Raw genomic sequence first — 18,769 nt, forward strand, 5'->3', positions numbered from 1 at the left:
TTTTTGTTTTCGTCGCGTCCCGCGTGAATGGGAACTTCCTCCAACGAAATTATCACGAGATCAGCATTCGTTTACACACGTTTGATCCAATAAACCTTACTTTACCGTTTTTATGACTGTTATTGGGCCCGCGACTTCGTCCTCGTCATTGTTACAAAGTTGGAAGCACGAATGACAAGAAAGTTGGGGTTTCCGAGGATCGTTTTACAGAGGACGAAGTGTGCCGGCGGAGCAAAATTTATTCTTTCCTAAAAAGCTGATTGATAAATATTTCTCTTTTCTCAAACGGAGTAGATTAAACGAGGCCTCGAGAGGAATACACGAAAGGAATCTCGACATTTTATTCTGTTCATCTTTATTCGTTCGGATTAGCCGGAATCCCACTCAGCGCGAACGCATTTTTATTGCGAATTCCCTCAAAAATGGAGCCTCATTTTTCACGTTTAATTATTCACGTTATAATTTTTTTAAATTTTCAATGTTGAGACCGGTACTTTCCAGCTTTTGCGTACCGTTTTTGCCACCAGGTATACGGAACCGTATTCAAAACTGCTCTGAAACTACGATCCATGGCGGATTATGATCTTTTCGTTACTGAAAAATTGATTGGACTCCGTCCTGGTTTTCGAGTCGCGAATCGTGGCGCTTCGAAGCGCCCAAAAAACATTTCATCTCCGTCCTTATAATAGTTTCCGGTCATTATTCGCGATAATGAAAAATCATACTTTTATGGAACATGAAAACAAAATGAGGAAGTTAAAAACATCCTACGATCGGTATTTTTTAAAATTTTCATTATTCTTGGCCCTTCCTGATATCAATTGCGAATAAATATTTACGAGAGTAATTTCGAGTACCGTAAGAGTGTTCCTGAGCGGTAATAAATACTCCGTTCAACACCCGACGAATACTAAACGCGACGAGAGCAAATGAGGGCGACATTGTTCTCGAGACGCGTGAATTATTTACGATAAAAAAGAACAAATTACTCTGTCATTACACAGAACGTAATTTCCAATGTATATAAAAATAAATTGGCTAACCGTTCGTTGCCGTCATCCAAATGGTTTTTTCTTGATTGCTACAAGCTTTCGTGTTACGGAATATTGTGACGAATCGTTACATGAAATGATCGTAAATCGGCATAATATTATATTGAGGAAAAAAGGTGGAAGAGAAGAATCCAAAAACGATCATTGACCGTGGGAGTGAGCAGTGTTTAAACTCCGAATTCAATGAATGAATGACCGTGTGAATAAGAAATATAAAGAAAGTGAAATTATTGTTCGTTCATTCCGTAAATGTCACTCAATCGCAATGTTTTTTTAAGGGAAATTCTTTCGTTTTTTTTTTTTTCAAATGTTTTTGCATGAATCATTGATCGAAATTCCGAAGTTGCCGTTCATCCGAAAGAGCCAGAATTCCGACGATTTTATTATATATTTTAATAATACTTCTTCTCTGCTCGTTCCGATCGATATCAATTGAATTTTTGTGACTACCGAACGGTCACTAATCTTCCTTAATGAGGGAGCAATTATGCGGTGGAAGACGAAAGTTTATAGACGCGCACATCTATATATAAACGCTTGAACAAAGCAATTCTTTGACCTTCAGCAAAAAAGATCCCTCGGTGAAAAAAGATCGGATTCGCTGATTACGACGCGTTGAGCGAGGATTGTGGGACTAGAAAGATCGTGCCGGTCTGATTATCGACACAATCGCACACACAGTTCACACAACCGTGTTTCAGGCAATTTTGCCTGTTTTTTTTTTTTATTTTTTTTTTTTATTTTTTTTTATCAAGGGAAAATTCTCTGCGTCAATTGATTAGTCTAACTAAAGAGGGATTCGCGGGCTGGATACGACTGGTTGATGTACGACTTGTTGCCCAGCGTCGGGGCATTTCGATTAATTTCGCGATCGAGCTAGACAAAAATAAACACTTTTATCTTTCTTCTTATTTTCCCCTTCTGTTTACATTAAACTAAATGAAAATGTAACGATAATCATTCTTGAAGGATACGATGACCCGGCAAAGTTAATTTTAGTGAAAAAGCCCAGGGCCAGGAATTCTCCATTAGCATCCGAATGCAAAGGCAATCGAGTAGTAGCACACGAAAGTAAAAATACACGAGCTCCTCCAAAAAGGTCACGTTCCTTACATTTGTACAGATAAGAAGTTGTGGAAACAAGTGCGTACGAAGAGTGAACTGAATAAATGGACTCACCTCTGACGAAGGGCTGTCGAACACGAGTCTCGATGCCCGAACAGTGGAGAACGAGGAATATGAGAACTCGTAACACCACCGACCACCGCATCATTGACGACGACTTATAACGACCAACTAAAATCCAAAGCACATTCGCCCAGTTATACACCAGATCGTATATTTTCTACTATATACGCAAGCCCACTTTTCCGCCACCCTTCACGATACTATTTTGCGTAGACACATGTACAGCTCTACAGAAATGTATGAAGATCTTGAAACGTGTGAACACCTTCGTATGCATACGGACGTAAATGTATCGGTGCAAAAACTCGCCAGAAGCCAGAAGTAAGTACTGACCAATATCTCGCGTATGTTCCTCCGATCTCAGCGCTCCATTTCAGTCCTTTGCTTCGCACCTCCGTGCTATCGTCCTTTTCTCGTATCTCCTGCAAACGTAAACGAGAAATAGTTCTGCATCAACGCCCCCGCCTCTCTCATAATTGACCAGTCACGAAATTCGTAGAACTGATACGCTTTATATCACTAAAATGCATATTATATATTATTTATCTTTGTATTATATACTATGTGCATTGTGTATTTATTTTATGTATATACCCAGGCATGCTATTTGTAGGTAAAATATATAGAAATTGCAGGCGTGGTCAAACACGCACGTGCCAGACTCGTAATCTGTACGGACGTGCCCTTATCGTGTATCGCTAAATTATCGTTCTTCCTGACTTCCCGATCTATGCTCTTGCCTTCCCTATTTTTGCGATTGCCGAGCTTGTAAGATTTCAACGCTTTTTCTTACACCGATGGAATTCGCGTCATTGGGAAGCAATGAAATTCGTTTATTCCGTTACGCGATTCGTCGAAGTCCCAAATGAATTGATACGATTTTCCCCACTCACAGGGATTCGAAAGTCATTTTTTTCTTTTTTTTCAATGAGTCGTAAAATTCATATTCTTTGAATGATACGAGAATATATCCAGTCGAGGTTTATCGACGGTAGAGCGATGCCTGAACATCGAAGAACGGTTACAACAAAATCAATCTTTGATGAATACTTTCTTGTTGCAAAAATATATAAATCTGGTAATATTTCATTTTTATTTTTGACCTCACAGATTTGTCGAATGAGAATAATTGCTGTAATTCGAATACTTTTTTTTACGATAACTGACGATAATTTTTCTCCGTTTTTTCGAATTTTTGTTGCTAGTCCCGAATTCGTACTGAATCGAAGTAAGTTGGAATCAATATGTCTGAAAAATATACCGAGTCTCTTTTATTCTTACTACGAGGCTTCGAATAAAATTGAGGGAATCGATGGAACGAGTTACCCGAACGAGATCTGCATGCTTTTCCCGGTAAATCGATTCTCAAAGGCTCTTCATGCAATTTTTTTAAAGCATTGAAACTCTTGTACGGTTATAACTTTTTACCGTTGAAGTCTATTAAGTTGATTAGTGACGAACAATAAATTTCCCAGGAGTTGCGAGTTCACCGTTGTGAAGCGACAATCTACGTCAATTTTCAAAAAATCAATACGTAAATACATTTTTTTGTTCGTACTCGATGACGAGGAAGTAGATCGTAAGAAAATATGTACCGTAACCGTCTTTTGGATGTTCTTGTATTTCGGACTCGTCCGAAATCTCGCCGATTGTACCGATTGGGTGGATATGATTTGACAAAATACGTCGCAATAGATTCGCAGTTTAAACAATTTAAACTGATGCCGAGATTTCGGAAACCCAGTAATCGGCGAGTTACTCATGAAGTTGATGCACCGACGACACGAGTGAAACGAGAACTCCGATCGACACGTTCGCAACTCTTTTTCTCATCGTCACAAAGGCTCGCAATGGTTCGCAGAATTAATCTTTTATTTGCACATAATTTTACCGAAATTCCACGGAATAATTATACGATAATGAATTATTTTTGTAATGATATCCATGGGATTAATTATTAATGATATTAGTCTTCCTTTTATTTCAGCTGTCAACAGTTGTGGAAACAGGATAGTCGTTGGATTCTGAGATGTTTTCTTTCTCTAGACTCAGTAGAATTTCGCATTTCAATTATTTATTGATAATTACGTTATTAGGCAAAATCGATTACAAGGAGAGTCCGGTGATGTACCAGATTTTAAGAAGCAATTTGTTTTTTACGGCCCAATTTTTTCGAGCGGTTGCGTGACAACAGGTCCCTGGACAAAATATCCCGCGACACATCCCAGACTCAAAATATCCCAGGGTCGAAATATCCTGAGACACAATATCCTCTATAATTTTATTTAATGATTATTCGTTTTTTTTAATGTTTTTATTTATTTATGCCAGCCAGGCAGCAAACAAAAATACACGCACACACATACAAACATGCTTCCAACACAGTTTCGTTGATAATTATAATAACGATTTCCTTGATTAATAGTGTAGGATATTTTCAAATCGAAGATATTGTGTCATTAGGATATTCTGTCCCAAGAATATTTTGTTCGAGGATACTTTTCCTCAGGATATTTCGGCTCGGGATATTTTGTCTGAGGATCTTTTGACCGCACACCTTTTCGAGCAAACCAGTCCTGACCTTTTTGAAATGATGAAGTATTTGAGTCTAGGAAAAACCAGTTTGCCCTGAAATTGGATTCCGTTGGTAAGGTATAAAATAAATATAATACGAGACATACGGAGACACGTGAAATTCTCGTACATTCGATGTTAACGAGTTCTCAATAAACTGCGGTGAGTTCAGCTCCTCATGCACAGCCAATAACGACGCCGGTCACGTATTTATCAGCAACAGAGTTCGCGTAGATGTTCTCTGTTATCGTTGAATGCCGGTCAAACGGGAACTTTTGTTCGTCTTTTGGAATTCGTACGGCTTCAAACTTCTTCTTTTCCGCTCATCCGGTGGGAGTTAATTTGTTCGATACATCTAATAGCACTTAGCTCTATCTTTCCGTAACTTGTGTTATACTTATTGCAATTTTCATGTGAAACTAATGTCATTTGAGACGAGAAAAACTTTTTATCTCAGCTTCGACGAAAGCCCCTTTTATCCACAGCCATTTACTTTGGGATCAAAAGTTTTTCGAGCGAGAAATTCTTCTGGCTGACATTTCTGTCATTATTTATTTTCTTCTAGAAACAGGAGTTCGTTATTCCGGACGTATCGATCGACCCAATCATAAATCCTTCAGATCATCAACGATTTTCAACTAATTGCAAGAATTATTGGAACATTGGATGTACTGAGGAATACTTCAACCATGGTCACTTCAATTTCGATTAATTTGATCTCTCCTCCAGTATCGTTTCTCCTTTCGAGATAACCAACGGAAAATCATGTTTTATAATTAATACTCAACATCGATTAAATCCACAGAACATCGGAGGAGACTAAAAAGTGTGAAAAATTGTAACATCGATTAAGTGTCGATAATATTTAAACCCGTGGTAATGCACATCGACACAAATTATTCCTGGGATCCATACATTCGAGCATTATTTGACAGCATCAATGAAATCGAAGCATGTTGACCCAGTATCCGATGTAATAAATCTCAAGATGCTTCTCAACGGTAAGATTCATTTTTGAGTTTTTTTCTTATAGGACGGATCACATCGGATACGAAACGAGTTGTAAGCGTTAATTAGGGCACGTTGATAAACAACACGATGAACATGAAAATTTCACGAGGATATTTGCGACAGTGCCCTCGTACGTAGCCCACGCTCGATTCATTACCACTACGATATAATTTCTAATTAAGATCTCTACCCAAGAGTTATATCTGTCAGCTGGAAATCAAAAGTTAATTCATACCGGTTTGGGGGAATGTCTTGTGTGTCGTTCCCTCATACTTGTATAGTTCGTATTACAAACACAATGTATAGACTCATTCAGTGTGTGTACCGGGTGTCCGCGGTTGTGTCAGCAATAAAATAACGCAATTGTAACATATTCAATCGATGAATCTTCTGAATCACTTCCGATTAGGTTTTCTACTGACGATTAGTTCATTACTAAAACCGTACGATTTGAACGATCGAGACAAAAATGAAAAATCTACTGCAACATTTTCTAGGCTGTCATTGATCTTACAGGAAAGTTTTACCGGAGAATTATACCGTTGAACGGGGCCTCCTCAGAGTCCTCTTTATGATCCACTCCCAAGATTGAAGTACTAAAGACAGACGAATGTCGCGGGGAGCTTTTTTGTAGGAAATTTAGTACTCCACAAAATTGGTCCTGAGCAACATCGTTCCATCTCTGACCGTTTCGACGGAATACTCGATCGCAGCATTCCTGCTTTTCAAGTCTCACGATTTTCCACTCATCAGAAGGAGATTCGATTTTGAAACATTACGGGACTCTTCCACTTGGAATTTCCTCGAGAAGAGGAGCTTTTATAATTGACTATGAGGTACCCTGTATATACACAGTCGAGGCATAATGTATATCCCGATGTCTGGAGTGCAAACCGCGACGAAGTAACGCTGATGTATTTATGCGTTCGGTTTCGCGTTTCAAGAGACGCGCGACATATTATACTAATGTAGCCCTCCCTCCTTCCCTCCGCTCCCCCTCTCACGGCATCCCTTCTTCATCCGTCTTTCCCTCCTTTCCCTTCTCACTTGATACATTCACAGGCGAGAGAACGCTCGTAGGATGTTGGGCGTTTGTACGACCCGGCCCTCCCTTTACCTGGACCACGCACATGGAGAATAAGAGACTAATTGCACCTGCTCGAATGTCAATTCAAAACACACCCCACTCCTCGCGAATATGTACATTCAGATTTCCGAACACGACTCGTAATGCTGAATAATATGTGATTGGATTCTTTGGCAAGTCATTTTTTCGTCTGATAACTTTTTCGTTTGCTTTTTCTTCAATCTTAAATATGTTTGCTACTGTTTTTTTTTAAACTTTCAACTTTTAGGAAAAATCTTGCGGTTCTGTTACATAACTTATGGACCAAAAAACCGCGCGGTTTTTCAGCTGGTTATTGGTCGTTAACTTACTCCATTCGTGTGGAATTTGTGATTGAGCTTCTTTGTTTTTCAATTCACTAAAGCAGGAAGTCGAGAGACTCGCGTTTGTTCCACTCGGTGGGCGAAGAACAAAAGGGAGATAAATTCGTGGATTTTCGTTGGGATTTGAAATATCGTACGCGCAAAAATGAAGCTGATTATTTACACGTGATCAGTTTACGAACAATGAACGTTTGATTGGCGAAGTTCGTGTATTATTCGATATACACGAGCCGACAAGAATATTGCACCGTAAAAAGTGTCTTCGCTTTCGTCGACCGTAGCTCTGTACTCGACGCTAAATGTGCGTGAAGTTTTTTGTAGTTAGAACATCCGAAGTTCAATAATGAAAGTAATTGATGAAAAGGAGGCTCAGATTTACGACTGAAAAATCTGGAGATAAGCAAGATACGGAAAATCGTTAAAATAACGAAAGTAAATCTGTTAATCGGGAATGCACTTGGCATGGTTTTTCACAAGCAATTGCACTAGAAGTTACGAACTAATAAAAGCAGTAAAAAACTGCTGACTTCGAGAAGCTTTTCAACATCAAACAGTTTACAAATAATATTAATGAAATAAAAACGAGATTAAAAAACGAATAAAATTATTCTAAACTACGGAAATCGTATAACGTGATATTTTTTTTTTCATCCGAGGCATATGTGGGCGTGTGGAAAGAATCGCGAAGTATTTTGCAATAAAATTTACGGTAAACATTGTCGTGGAATTTGGAACTCGCGAATATCAGTAAAAATTGCATTTTTTTACAACTATACAGTTTGATTTTTAAAGGACTTTGAAATTCGAGAAATGTCTGTTATTTTTGGTTCCGATACATTTCGATTTTTGAATTTAATTTTCGAAAATAATTTTCTTTTGTTTTTTCGTTCGAATTACAAACTGAGTTTAACAATAATCTTTGAATTATCGCGTTACTTATCAATTTCAATGTTGTTTACAATAGTTTTTTTTTTGTTAATATGTTTCTTCCAGTGCATTTATAGAAATAATGCATCCGCGTTGAAGATTATACGACCTGTCTCGAATCATCGTTGCTGCGTTGCGGAGCTCGCGCCCGGGTTTGTCAAGTAAATATTTATGCATGATTTATGCCGGAATACTTTGGCGTAATGGCAGCGAGAGCAAAAGAAAACACATATTTATATAGAGCGTGAGGCGCCAGGGTATAAAACGTGCGGTTGCAGACGTTCGTAAATGTTGGCTTGGCCCTCGACTAACGCATTGTTCTACCGTGCCCTCCGGCTCGATGCATCGAACCATAATGGTTATTTATGCCTCTGAAATTAATCACAATCCGCGAAGAGTCGAGGAGAGAATGATGGAACGAGAGTGAAAAGAACGAAGGAGACGAACGAAGAGAAACGAGAGAGCGGAGAGATCGTCACGGAGGAAGGGTTGATCGGAGCACGGAGGGTGAATCAGAGATTTTGGAATGTCGTGCAATCATTTTTCATGCCTGCAAACCCAACTGGATGAACATTTTACCGGGAAAACGTATTTCAATGATATTCCGATTGAATTTTGTTTAATTCGTCGAAAACAAGTTTTTCAGGGGTGAAGACATTCTTCGTATCAAGTTCCGAAGCAATTTCGAAATCGGAGTATTTTAGACGAACCGGAAGATGGAATTCGATTGGTGCAGGTGAATTTTCGAGGTAGATTTATCCAATAAATGTATTTCATTTGAACGCGAATTTCATTTTTTTTTTTTTTTGATATTTTTGTTTATTGTGAATATAAATATGATCGATCAATTTTGAATGGTTTTTCGATCGGTCGTTCGAACATCCGTTAGTCGAGCTAATGCATGGCAGTAAATTGAGGAGTAAAATGTTCTAACGACGAATGTAACGACGATAATTTCATGATGATGGTGAAGACAACTTCAGACGAATCGTAAACATTGATAAAAACGCAAGTTGAATTTTAAGGAAGAGAAATTTATTGCTAATGGAGTCAGCTGATTTTTCCAAGTGACGGATTCGAGTGGACGATGTTGAAAAGGGGTCACTGGGTCAACGACCGAAAAATAGTGACCTAAGAGTACTTTTCATCGAACAAGAAGCTGTAGGCACCGGAAAAACTGTAAGAGGATAAATGTAAGAGGATTCGATTGGTCCGTTTTATTTGTGATCAACAAAAAGAACGTCATTTTTGGAATGAAGATATATTGACGGTTCAAAGGGAAAGAGAAGCGCGATGTTTTATGCTGCATGTGCTGGAAGAATGAAGAGAATTCTTCGGGGATTCGGAGACGATAATTACGAAAAATCGTTAAGTATCAAAGCTGCGGTATAAGAGTATTGATATGAGTGTAATACGCGCACTGGAGCACGTAATGAAACGTCAGAGTGACAGACGACGCGGATCGCAGATCGATCTGTCTCCGTCTCCGTCTCTCTTTTTCTCACCGCGAGTAAATTACCGACGACTGGCTTCGAATGACAATTTTTATACTGATTCGAGTATTTTATTTTCGTTTACTCCAAAATCTCAAATGACAGTCCAATTAATTAACCGGATGTCAGAAAAAAATAGCCAATCGTCAAATTATCATAAACGAAACGACAAACTTCGATCAAAACATAGTTGCGTCAATTTAATGGATTGATTACGCGAGTTTGATGAAAACGTTCACACTTACTGGCGATTGCGGCTTGTTCGAAACCACTCGAATATTCTAATAAAGTTTTCTCTAATCGATACAAGTTATTTGGTCATTCGCCTAGTTTTCGTGATGTTGATCGACTCTGACATTAGTCACCGTTTTTCATTTAACGCCAAAGCGTGGTTAAGTATTGCGATTGAATTAACGATCGAAAGCCAAAGAATGCGTTGATCAAAAATTGAAGCGAAATAATCTGTGTCGGAAAGTGCTCGCAATTGTGAAAAGAGCTCAGTTCTCTTCGTTTCACTCGAAGAACGATTCTGATTTTATGGAAAATCTTTGAAACCATAGTCTCCGCGCTGTACTTATAGAACCTCAAGGTCACTGAGTCGCCAACTCCACGTATATGTTCTCTTAAGAAACTCAAGAATGTTTTAATTGCTTTAATTATGCATCAATTCAATTATTCTGTAAAAACAAGTATTAAAGATAAAAAGAAAAGAGTTTTAACACTTCTGATCGTTTTGTCACGTACAAACAGCCTGAAGGTTGATTCGTTCTTCTGAATGAAGAATCCGTTGGAAGAGCCTCACTGAACAGAGGGGCCATGTAAAAATAATTGCAGTTGCATCACAGCCTAGGATTGATCGAAAAACGGAGAAAATCGTAGGGCAAACCGGGACAACTGAGAAGAAAAAACTCGAAAAAACCGAAGAGAAAACAGCTGAGTTTACTATTACGAAAAAAAATTAAACAAGAAGCATGATTGAATGGAGAAAAAAAAATAAAAGTACCAACCCATTGTAAGGATTTGACAGAAGATTCCTCCAGATAAATTCCTCGATTCTGCCGATGTGAGATTCGAGCTGGCACATAAAAAAATCCAAATTCACTTCCGTCGGCACTCCCGATGAAAATGAAGAGTTTCGCATGTATCTCGGGAGACAAATCTCATTACGCGAGAAAGAGTATTGGGAATGTATCGCCCGAAAGGGGGCGCGCAGTTCCGAGTGATAACAATAAAAAATAATAATAATAATGAAAAGCGCGATTATCGATCGATGCACCGAATCAGACGCATAAATAAATAAATAAAAAAATATCCATACGCACAATCATTCATGGAAATGCTCCTCGCGTATATACTTAAATATATCTATACATCGATGATATATTTCCGGTCGCGAAAGGCTCGTTGATCCAAAAGATATCTCGTCGCGGAGCGGAGGAAGTTTCGATCTGACGCGCGTGCTCGGTTACGATCGAGAAGTGTGACGACGGCGTCGTCGCGCGTGGATCGCCGCGGCGGCGGCGTCGTCGTCGACGACGACGACTACGACGGCGGTTAGCCCGCGGAGGAGGTAACGAAGTCGTGGGCACGATCGCCGTCACAACACTAGTAGTTGGCTTGCCGGAGCCGCCTCTCCTCTCTCTCCCTCTGTCTTTTTCTCTTTCTCGTTCTCTCGATCTTCTGGTGGCCGGTTAGCACGATCTATCCACATACTGCTCTCCGGACCTCTTCGCCCTCCGTCTTTTCCATGCCTCTTTTGCTGCTCTTTGCCTCTTCTTCGCTGCTAAAATTCTTCTATTTATATAACAATATTTGTAACTGTTAACGTTTATATAATATGGGCTTTGGGACGAAATGGAAAGGAGATCGGCAACGTTAATTTACTGCAATTGTAGGGGTCCATTTCGTGAAGGTGGAAAAAATCGGTTCAAATTGTTCGGTTTCCTGGTCTCGGAACCCGATGAACCACATTTTCGGTTTTTTCACAAGATCTACGAACCGCAATGAACTCATATGGATTGCATTGGAAATGCTTGGCGATGCTTTTTTTATATGAAGATTTGAAAGATTTTCGTTGACATTGGTATACAGAGACGCGTCATATCGACGCAAATTTTTGGACCTGTATACCTTTTTCGTTCGCTCGTTGGATCCTCGCTTTTCGCCGCTTGCTACCATTACTCCGCTGCCCGCTGACGAACGTGTGGAACCACACTGGACCCGGCTGCGGGAAAAGAGATTAGAGAAGAAGAGGGAAGGAGGGAGAGAGAGAGAGAGAAATCCATAGGTAAGGTTCCTACCGTTCGGCCGCTATTGCAGAGTCCCGCCAGACTCGTTTCCCCATGATCCTTTTGCTTCAGTCCTCCCTTTTCTTCATCTTTTATTCCTTCGCTTGTTTTTGTAACACTCGACATCAGCCGTTGACCAGCTCTCGCAGTTTTCGTTGCTTCCTTGTAAGCTTTTTTTTGTGTTGCAACATTTTCAATGGAGAAGTTTTTTTATTTTTATCTGTCAATTTTCACACCTCCATTTCAACGGTTCACAGGTCCGTGGAGGACCTCGATGAGATTGTGTAAGAATTCGTCATCAATTTAAGGTGAAAATGTTTGTCGTCAAAACGACAAAAATCCTTATGCATTTTATAATCGTATTTTCGATTTCTTACAAATCTACGTGCCACGGAAAATGATTTTAGCAACCAGAATGACGATCGACAATAAATAACCGAAAACGCTTATGGCAATGAACTTTGAGAACGGACAGTTTGCGTTTCCTTTTTTCAAGGATCCAAATCTATGTCCCTTCCATGAAAAAGTGCCTCAGCTTATCCAGTTTTGATTCTTTGCCCACAACGAAGTTGTAATGGTCGCCCCACAAGAAGGGTTTATCGACTTTTCTCGTCCCTTTTCCCGGCAGTGCTGAGCTCCAGAGTAAGAGGTTTACAGTCGTCATATTTGCCTATTGAAAGATCTTTTGGGACTTGTCCAACCTTGCAATGCATTCGATGTGATCTCGAGCTCTATGAATTTTGTTCTTCTTTACCGTTTTCTGGAACCGGAAATGCTTATGGTTTTCCCCATTTCAGCTGTCCTAGTGAGAATCCTGGATTATCCAGATCCTTCAAGGATTCGATATGACTCATTTCCACACTGTTTTGTCAACTAATATCCTCGATCGAGTGATAAAAACGAGTGAGCATTTTATTGCGAAGTTTTTGAGTTACGCAAAATCCAAAAAATTACGCCTCCGACGTAGGAGATCCGAGAGGAGCAGGATTTAAATCCAAGTGATTGAACGAAAGTTCAGAGATATTAATAATATTATACCGGAGCTCAGAATAAAAGCCTTAATTATATGACTTAATAACTGAATGATCGAACGGAAATCGTCGTACAGTATTGTCACTGCAATTGTTCTGGGTCATTCCAGTCAAGGAAAAATAGGGTTGTACATATCATCGATATGACGTAAGGAAATCCGGGACAAAACCGGACACATGAGTATTGTAATTTTCAGAAATTTGAGAAGCTTCATCCACTTTTTACTCTCAAATATTAAGGAACGTACTGAATTTTCTGCAATTTTTGAAAAAAAAAAAAAAAAAATTTTCGGAGCACAATGGTTCCTTAAAATTGAGTAATTTTTTTTCGAAATTCCTACTTTTTTCCTTTTCGAAGTGTTCGTTGAAAATTTTAAAAGCAGTCCGTTTTATCCCTGTTTCGAAGAATTACTAAATATCCGGAAAAAAAGTCCAATTTTCGAAATTTTTGAAGTACCCCGTTTTGCCCCGGTATCCCCGACCCCATTTGATTTGGTGTTTCTGTAAAGATCCCGTCAGGACTTTGTGTTAACATCATCCAGACTGTTGTGGTTCATAGAACAATTATTGAGTTATTCCACGCAAAAAAGCAGTATCGGATTTGAAGAAACAGTGATCGATTGGAATATTTTCGTGTCGGTTAGTCTCAGAGAGTAAACCTATAAATTAGTAATTTTGTTGGGAAACAGATGTTCATTTATATTTTCATTTCAAAGTCATCATTCGTGATAAGATCCAATGAATGAACGCCTGTTAAAATGATTAGGAGTTCGATAAAAAATCGAAAATCTATAAGCGTAGAAAATCTAAGTTATTGAATCGATTGAGCAGTCTATTTTCTAGTCAAATGTGTTCATCGACGATGCGAAAAGTGTGTGAAAACAGAACGGTTTTCTCGCGATAGCCAATTTGAAGAAAGTGATTTGAAACGATGCAGAAGATGATTTTAAAAGAATCACTTAATGTCGCCTCATTTGACTCCTTTTTTAGATCGAAATGAGTTGACACTCTGAGCAAGTTTTTTCGGGTGAGGATACAGAGTGGACGTGGAATTATGAAAAAAGGGTACAGTGAAAAGGTTGTTCAGAGCGTCTCGAGTGAGATAAAAACGTAGTTTTTACACGATGAAAAGAGCGAGAGACTCGATGAACGAGAGAGAGAGAGAGAAAAGAGGTGTGGGAGGGGGAGAGAAGAAAAGAAAAAGAGCTTCAAAGAGTAAGAGCAAGATAAGAGAGGCAAATCCAGTCTCGAGGATCCCGCGGAGAGGGTTCCTCGCTGCGACACAACCGAGAGAGATCGGAGTCACTCCAAAATCGGACGGGCGTCCCACGCGGACAAGTTTCCTCTGAGCTGTATACACGCGAAGAAAGACTCGTGAGGGTACTTACAACGAGTTCCCGTACTGATACATTTATTGACTTAGTAATTAATCAAGCTGAGATCAAACAAAGAAATCCAAACCGTTGATGGAAAATTCGTGGGACAATGACAAGTTTTATTCTGCTGAACCAAAGTAGAATATGTTAAGCTCTGCAATTCGAATAATAATTTAAACTCCTAATTATTCTCTAGTAAAAAACGATCAAATTATCCTCTTCGTGGAGCTTCAATTTTACTGATAATTCAAACAGAAGCAGTTCAACAAAAACCACAAAAAAAACAACGAAATTTCATTCAACGGATTGAAATGCATCCACGATCACGAGTTACAATGTTTTCGCACTGCCAGTGGAGAGAAATAAAAAAAATATATAAAGTTTCCACTCGAAACAATCGAGCTCATAGTCTCTTCGATCAAAATAACTTTCCATCACGATTCAGTTAAATCTACTATTATTTTTTAACCTCTCAGCTTTAGACTGCTCGCGTTCGATTAATGCACGACTTGTTATTACAAGAAATTTACTGTCACCGGATGAACGAGCAGAATTAGATCTCAGTCCTCTGGCGACTGAAATAAAAATCGTGCAATTACGTACGCTGATGACTTTTTTCGACTCTCCCTCTTTTTCTATCGAACATGCCGAATGTGCGGGGCTCACTGGACGGAAACCGTGGACAAATTGCGAAGGTCGTGTTCTCATTTCTCTAAAATCGATTCGACGTCCCACACGGACCTGTTCGTAGGAAGCAGAAATCCACTCTGATTTATATACATATATAAATTGCCATGTTACAAACACTGATACAAACGTACGGATAGCAATATTCTAAAATACGCCAGGTGCTCCTCATTATCTTTATTCTACCATTCGCCACTCGTAATTTCACCTCTGTTAAATCTTATATGGTTTCTTCCTTCAAAAGTCTGCGGCATTCGATCTCCTGCTTTCCTGGCTCTCAGGATCGCTCCGTTCGGTCGTTATTCTCGTGATTTCTATCGACTTTGTTGCAATCTTTACAGGTAACATAAATTTCTTCTGTCTGGAATGTGCATCCGAAGTATTTCACGAATATATTTCGATAAAATTTAACGTCCACTAAACTAGTTCACGCTCAACCGCGGATACCTCTTTCCACCCTTCTAATGATGCTTCGAACGATTTTTCCAAAGCTTCTATTTGCTCGGAGCAAAAACGTAAAAAGTACTGGAACGAGTTTCCTCGAGTTATCACGCGAGTAGGTCCGGAAAAATCGTGACGGTTCGTAACGAGGGAGCGAATGAATGTTTATCATTGACTTTCATACGACAATAAATTAGAATTGATGTAGAATTTTATGTCTGTCCAAAAGCCCGTGTCAACACTCGAGTTTTATGTTTTTCAGAGTCAGAGAGTGGGGATTTTAGTGACTCGGAATCGCTATCAATATGACGGCCATTTTACTCGATTTCGTTAATTCGGTTCCAACTTATTTTCACAGTAGTGAGTCGAATCAACGACTCGACGAAAATAAATCCTTTTACACGAATAAAATCACTTGATGAACTTACAAAGCAAGATATCATTCGGCTCAATAGATTTTTTGTCGAGCAGACTCTTTTCGCAACGTCATCTCTTTTACCTCTCGTACTCGACTGCGGCGAGACTCACAACTAAATCTGTTATTTACGAGCCATAAATGCATAACTTTGAGGATTACGAGGGCGAACGTTCTTATTTAGTGAGAATCTTGGCTGTATACGAGAAATATGCATAGACGACGTAACGTGGACAATTTCATACGTCAAATTATGATAACCACGTGTCTTTTTGTTTATGAACCACTGACAATGCCACTGAGGTTGTTTTCCCCTTGGATGTGTCCTCCATCGTCGTTTTACGAGAACACAGAACCATCAATTTACATTCAGTTTGTCTATTTTCGAGCAAACTCGTAAAGTCGAACGATGGTAAATTTTAACGCAAATACTAGATTCACTGTTTGCACCTCGTGCGTGGATCTGGTACGAAACAATAATTGGCCATTAATTAATACTGTCACAGAAGAAAGGAAATCAATACTTCGACAGAGTTTTCAAGTTTCCTGTTCACTTTTATTATAACATTTTCCAAGCCGGGAATTTTTTCGGAGCTCTATAATTCGCGAATATTTCGCCCCTGCAATTTTACATTTTGACTTTACGGTTTTATCGTCTCGAGGGAGTCGTTCGTGCTCGCTAGACTGAATCGTTCAAAATCGCTGTGCTCCTGCCACGAAGAGAAAAAGAACGGGTTGATGGGGCGGGAAAACGTGGGAGAGAGAGAAAGCGCGAAGAGAGATGGAGGATGGGGAAGACAGGGATGGGCGCAAAACGTTTTAGCTGCACTATTACGTATACCGTACGTGAGCGCCGCTCTATGCGCTGTCCGCGAATTAAATCATTTGTCTACGCCAGAGAAGCAAATGGAATCGTCCAGCAACAACGATTTCATTTACGTGCCTCCTTTTCCGCTTTATCTTTCTCGCTGTTTTTTCCTGCTTCTTTTCTCGTTATACATTCATTTTTCTCTGTCACTCTCTACCTTTTCATAAATTCGACCTTGATCATTAAGAATTATCGAATAATGTCAAATCACAAAATCGAGTTTCTTATATATTTTGGAATTTTATAATTTCACCTTTTGTTGCTATACCGAATCCAACAGCCTGTGCTGTTTCGGTTATAAAACTTCTCAATAATGCATTTTTACATTCACTATTATGAAAAATGTTTGGGGACACAGTTGAGTATTCGCAGGGCCACTTCAATGGCCGAGGTAAAAGAGCATCACTTAAATATAATACAAATTCAAAAATGATCGTGTCCAAATTTGTCGTTGTAATCGAGATTTCGTGTTCCTCGATGTTTTTTTTTGTGTTCGATCATTAGCTGCAAAATGTTATGAAATTTGAATGTTCGTTATAATTACAATTCGTCCACATTTTCTCTATACTTTGCACATGGAAATCCGGCCTCGAAAATCCAAAGTTGGATTGATAAAAATTGCAAGGATTCGTATGAACTTTCCACTTTTTTTCATTCAACGTAGGGATCCAGGCATGATTCGTCATTCACTGTGATTTTTATGAACGCACACAGCGTTCTCGTTCGTTATTTACATTTGCAGGGACTCGAATTTCAACTAGCCGGCAAAACTGGTATTGATTGACCTGATTATTAGACAGTCAATTTTCCATTCCTAAATAATATTTCTCCTTGCGCTTGGTCGTTCTTCTGCATAGAAGACTCCAGTCTAAATGATAAATCAGGGTAAATTGAGAGGCAAAGCGATACTCTTGGAACTCGAGCAAAACGAGTAAAATTCGACTTTTTCGAATAGTGAGTAATTTAATTTAAAAAATTCAACGTTCTACTCTTTTATTTGCGTGCGTTGGACGGGTGCGAACTTTAATTTTCAATTGTCAACTGTTGATCAGTAATTGAAAGTCGTCGCTCGATTCAGACCGGAAAATGTGAATTTTTTTATTGTTTTGACAACTTTAGCGTGGATAGCTCGACGAAAAGCGTTTGATCATCAGCCAATTAAATCGAATGAGTTTTGTCGAGTAATTGTTACTTTTTCTACCGCGTCCTCCCATTTCACCCCTTGTGTAGTTCTCTCCCTCGTTCTCGTCTATACGTCAATTAATTGCGAATTTTTGACTCGCGTTTTCATGCGACGGCTAAAATGCACAACGTGCATTCGACAAATTTCGTTCCCACTGGTCATTCAATATTCGACGCACGAATTATTTACTATTTTCGTTGTGAAATCAACTTGCCCGGCAGCAGGTTTTGAACGATGGACTCCTCCATTCCTATCTCATTACTTCGACAGAATTTTCAGTGTTTTCATTTCCATCAATGGAGAATATTCGCTTTCTTGGTTGTGTGTATATTTTGTCCATTCGAAATACGGTGTTTCGTCAATAACCCACATTTGCACGTTAAATTGAGTGCGACAAGTCGAGAGTCTGGGAAGTTTGATATTTGTTTGAGGTCATAAATACACTTGCAGCGCATTCCATACCTATGGAAAATACGTTTTTTCTTTTTTTGACAGTTCTAGACAACACTAAATTTGTAGACTGGAAATCGAATATTCGTGAGTTTTTTCAAAACTCCGGGAAAACAATGTTCGAAGAATAATACATTTCCATTGGTTTGACTGGATTTAAAACTTCAAAAGTTTATCAGATTTATTGGAACTTCAATTTTCTTAGGATCAAACGTTCGTCTGCTGTGCAGTATTTTCCATCGACGAATAAAGCATAAAAGGACATTTATTATTTTCCACGCTTTTTCAGAAACAACCTTAAAGAAGGATTTAGAAATTATTAAGTTCCCATGAAGT

The 18,769-nt window shown here is 39.0% G+C and overlaps 1 protein-coding gene across 2 annotated transcripts in view; it reads right to left on the bottom strand.

Annotated features, from left to right (window-relative positions):
• LOC122412235 (A disintegrin and metalloproteinase with thrombospondin motifs 7-like) overlaps positions 1-11,285 on the bottom strand; it is a 72,776-nt gene extending 61,491 nt beyond the window's left edge. Inside the window, exons 1-4 of one of the 2 annotated variants that reach the window (XM_043421655.1) lie at positions 11,017-11,285; positions 10,702-10,769; positions 2,506-2,662; positions 2,232-2,348 (exon numbers count right to left, since the gene is read on the bottom strand). In XM_043421655.1, coding sequence (XP_043277590.1) covers positions 2,232-2,348; positions 2,506-2,662; positions 10,702-10,769; positions 11,017-11,026 — 352 coding nt within the window. In that variant the 5' untranslated portion in view covers positions 11,027-11,285. Of the gene's footprint in view, positions 1-2,231; positions 2,349-2,505; positions 2,663-10,701 lie in introns of both variants that reach the window. The other variant, XM_043421656.1, reaches the window with a different exon arrangement.
• Between the last annotated feature and the right edge of the window lie 7,484 nt (positions 11,286-18,769).

Source organism: Venturia canescens, chromosome 6 (genome assembly GCF_019457755.1).
Source record: "Venturia canescens isolate UGA chromosome 6, ASM1945775v1, whole genome shotgun sequence".
NCBI lineage: Eukaryota > Metazoa > Arthropoda > Insecta > Hymenoptera > Ichneumonidae > Venturia > Venturia canescens.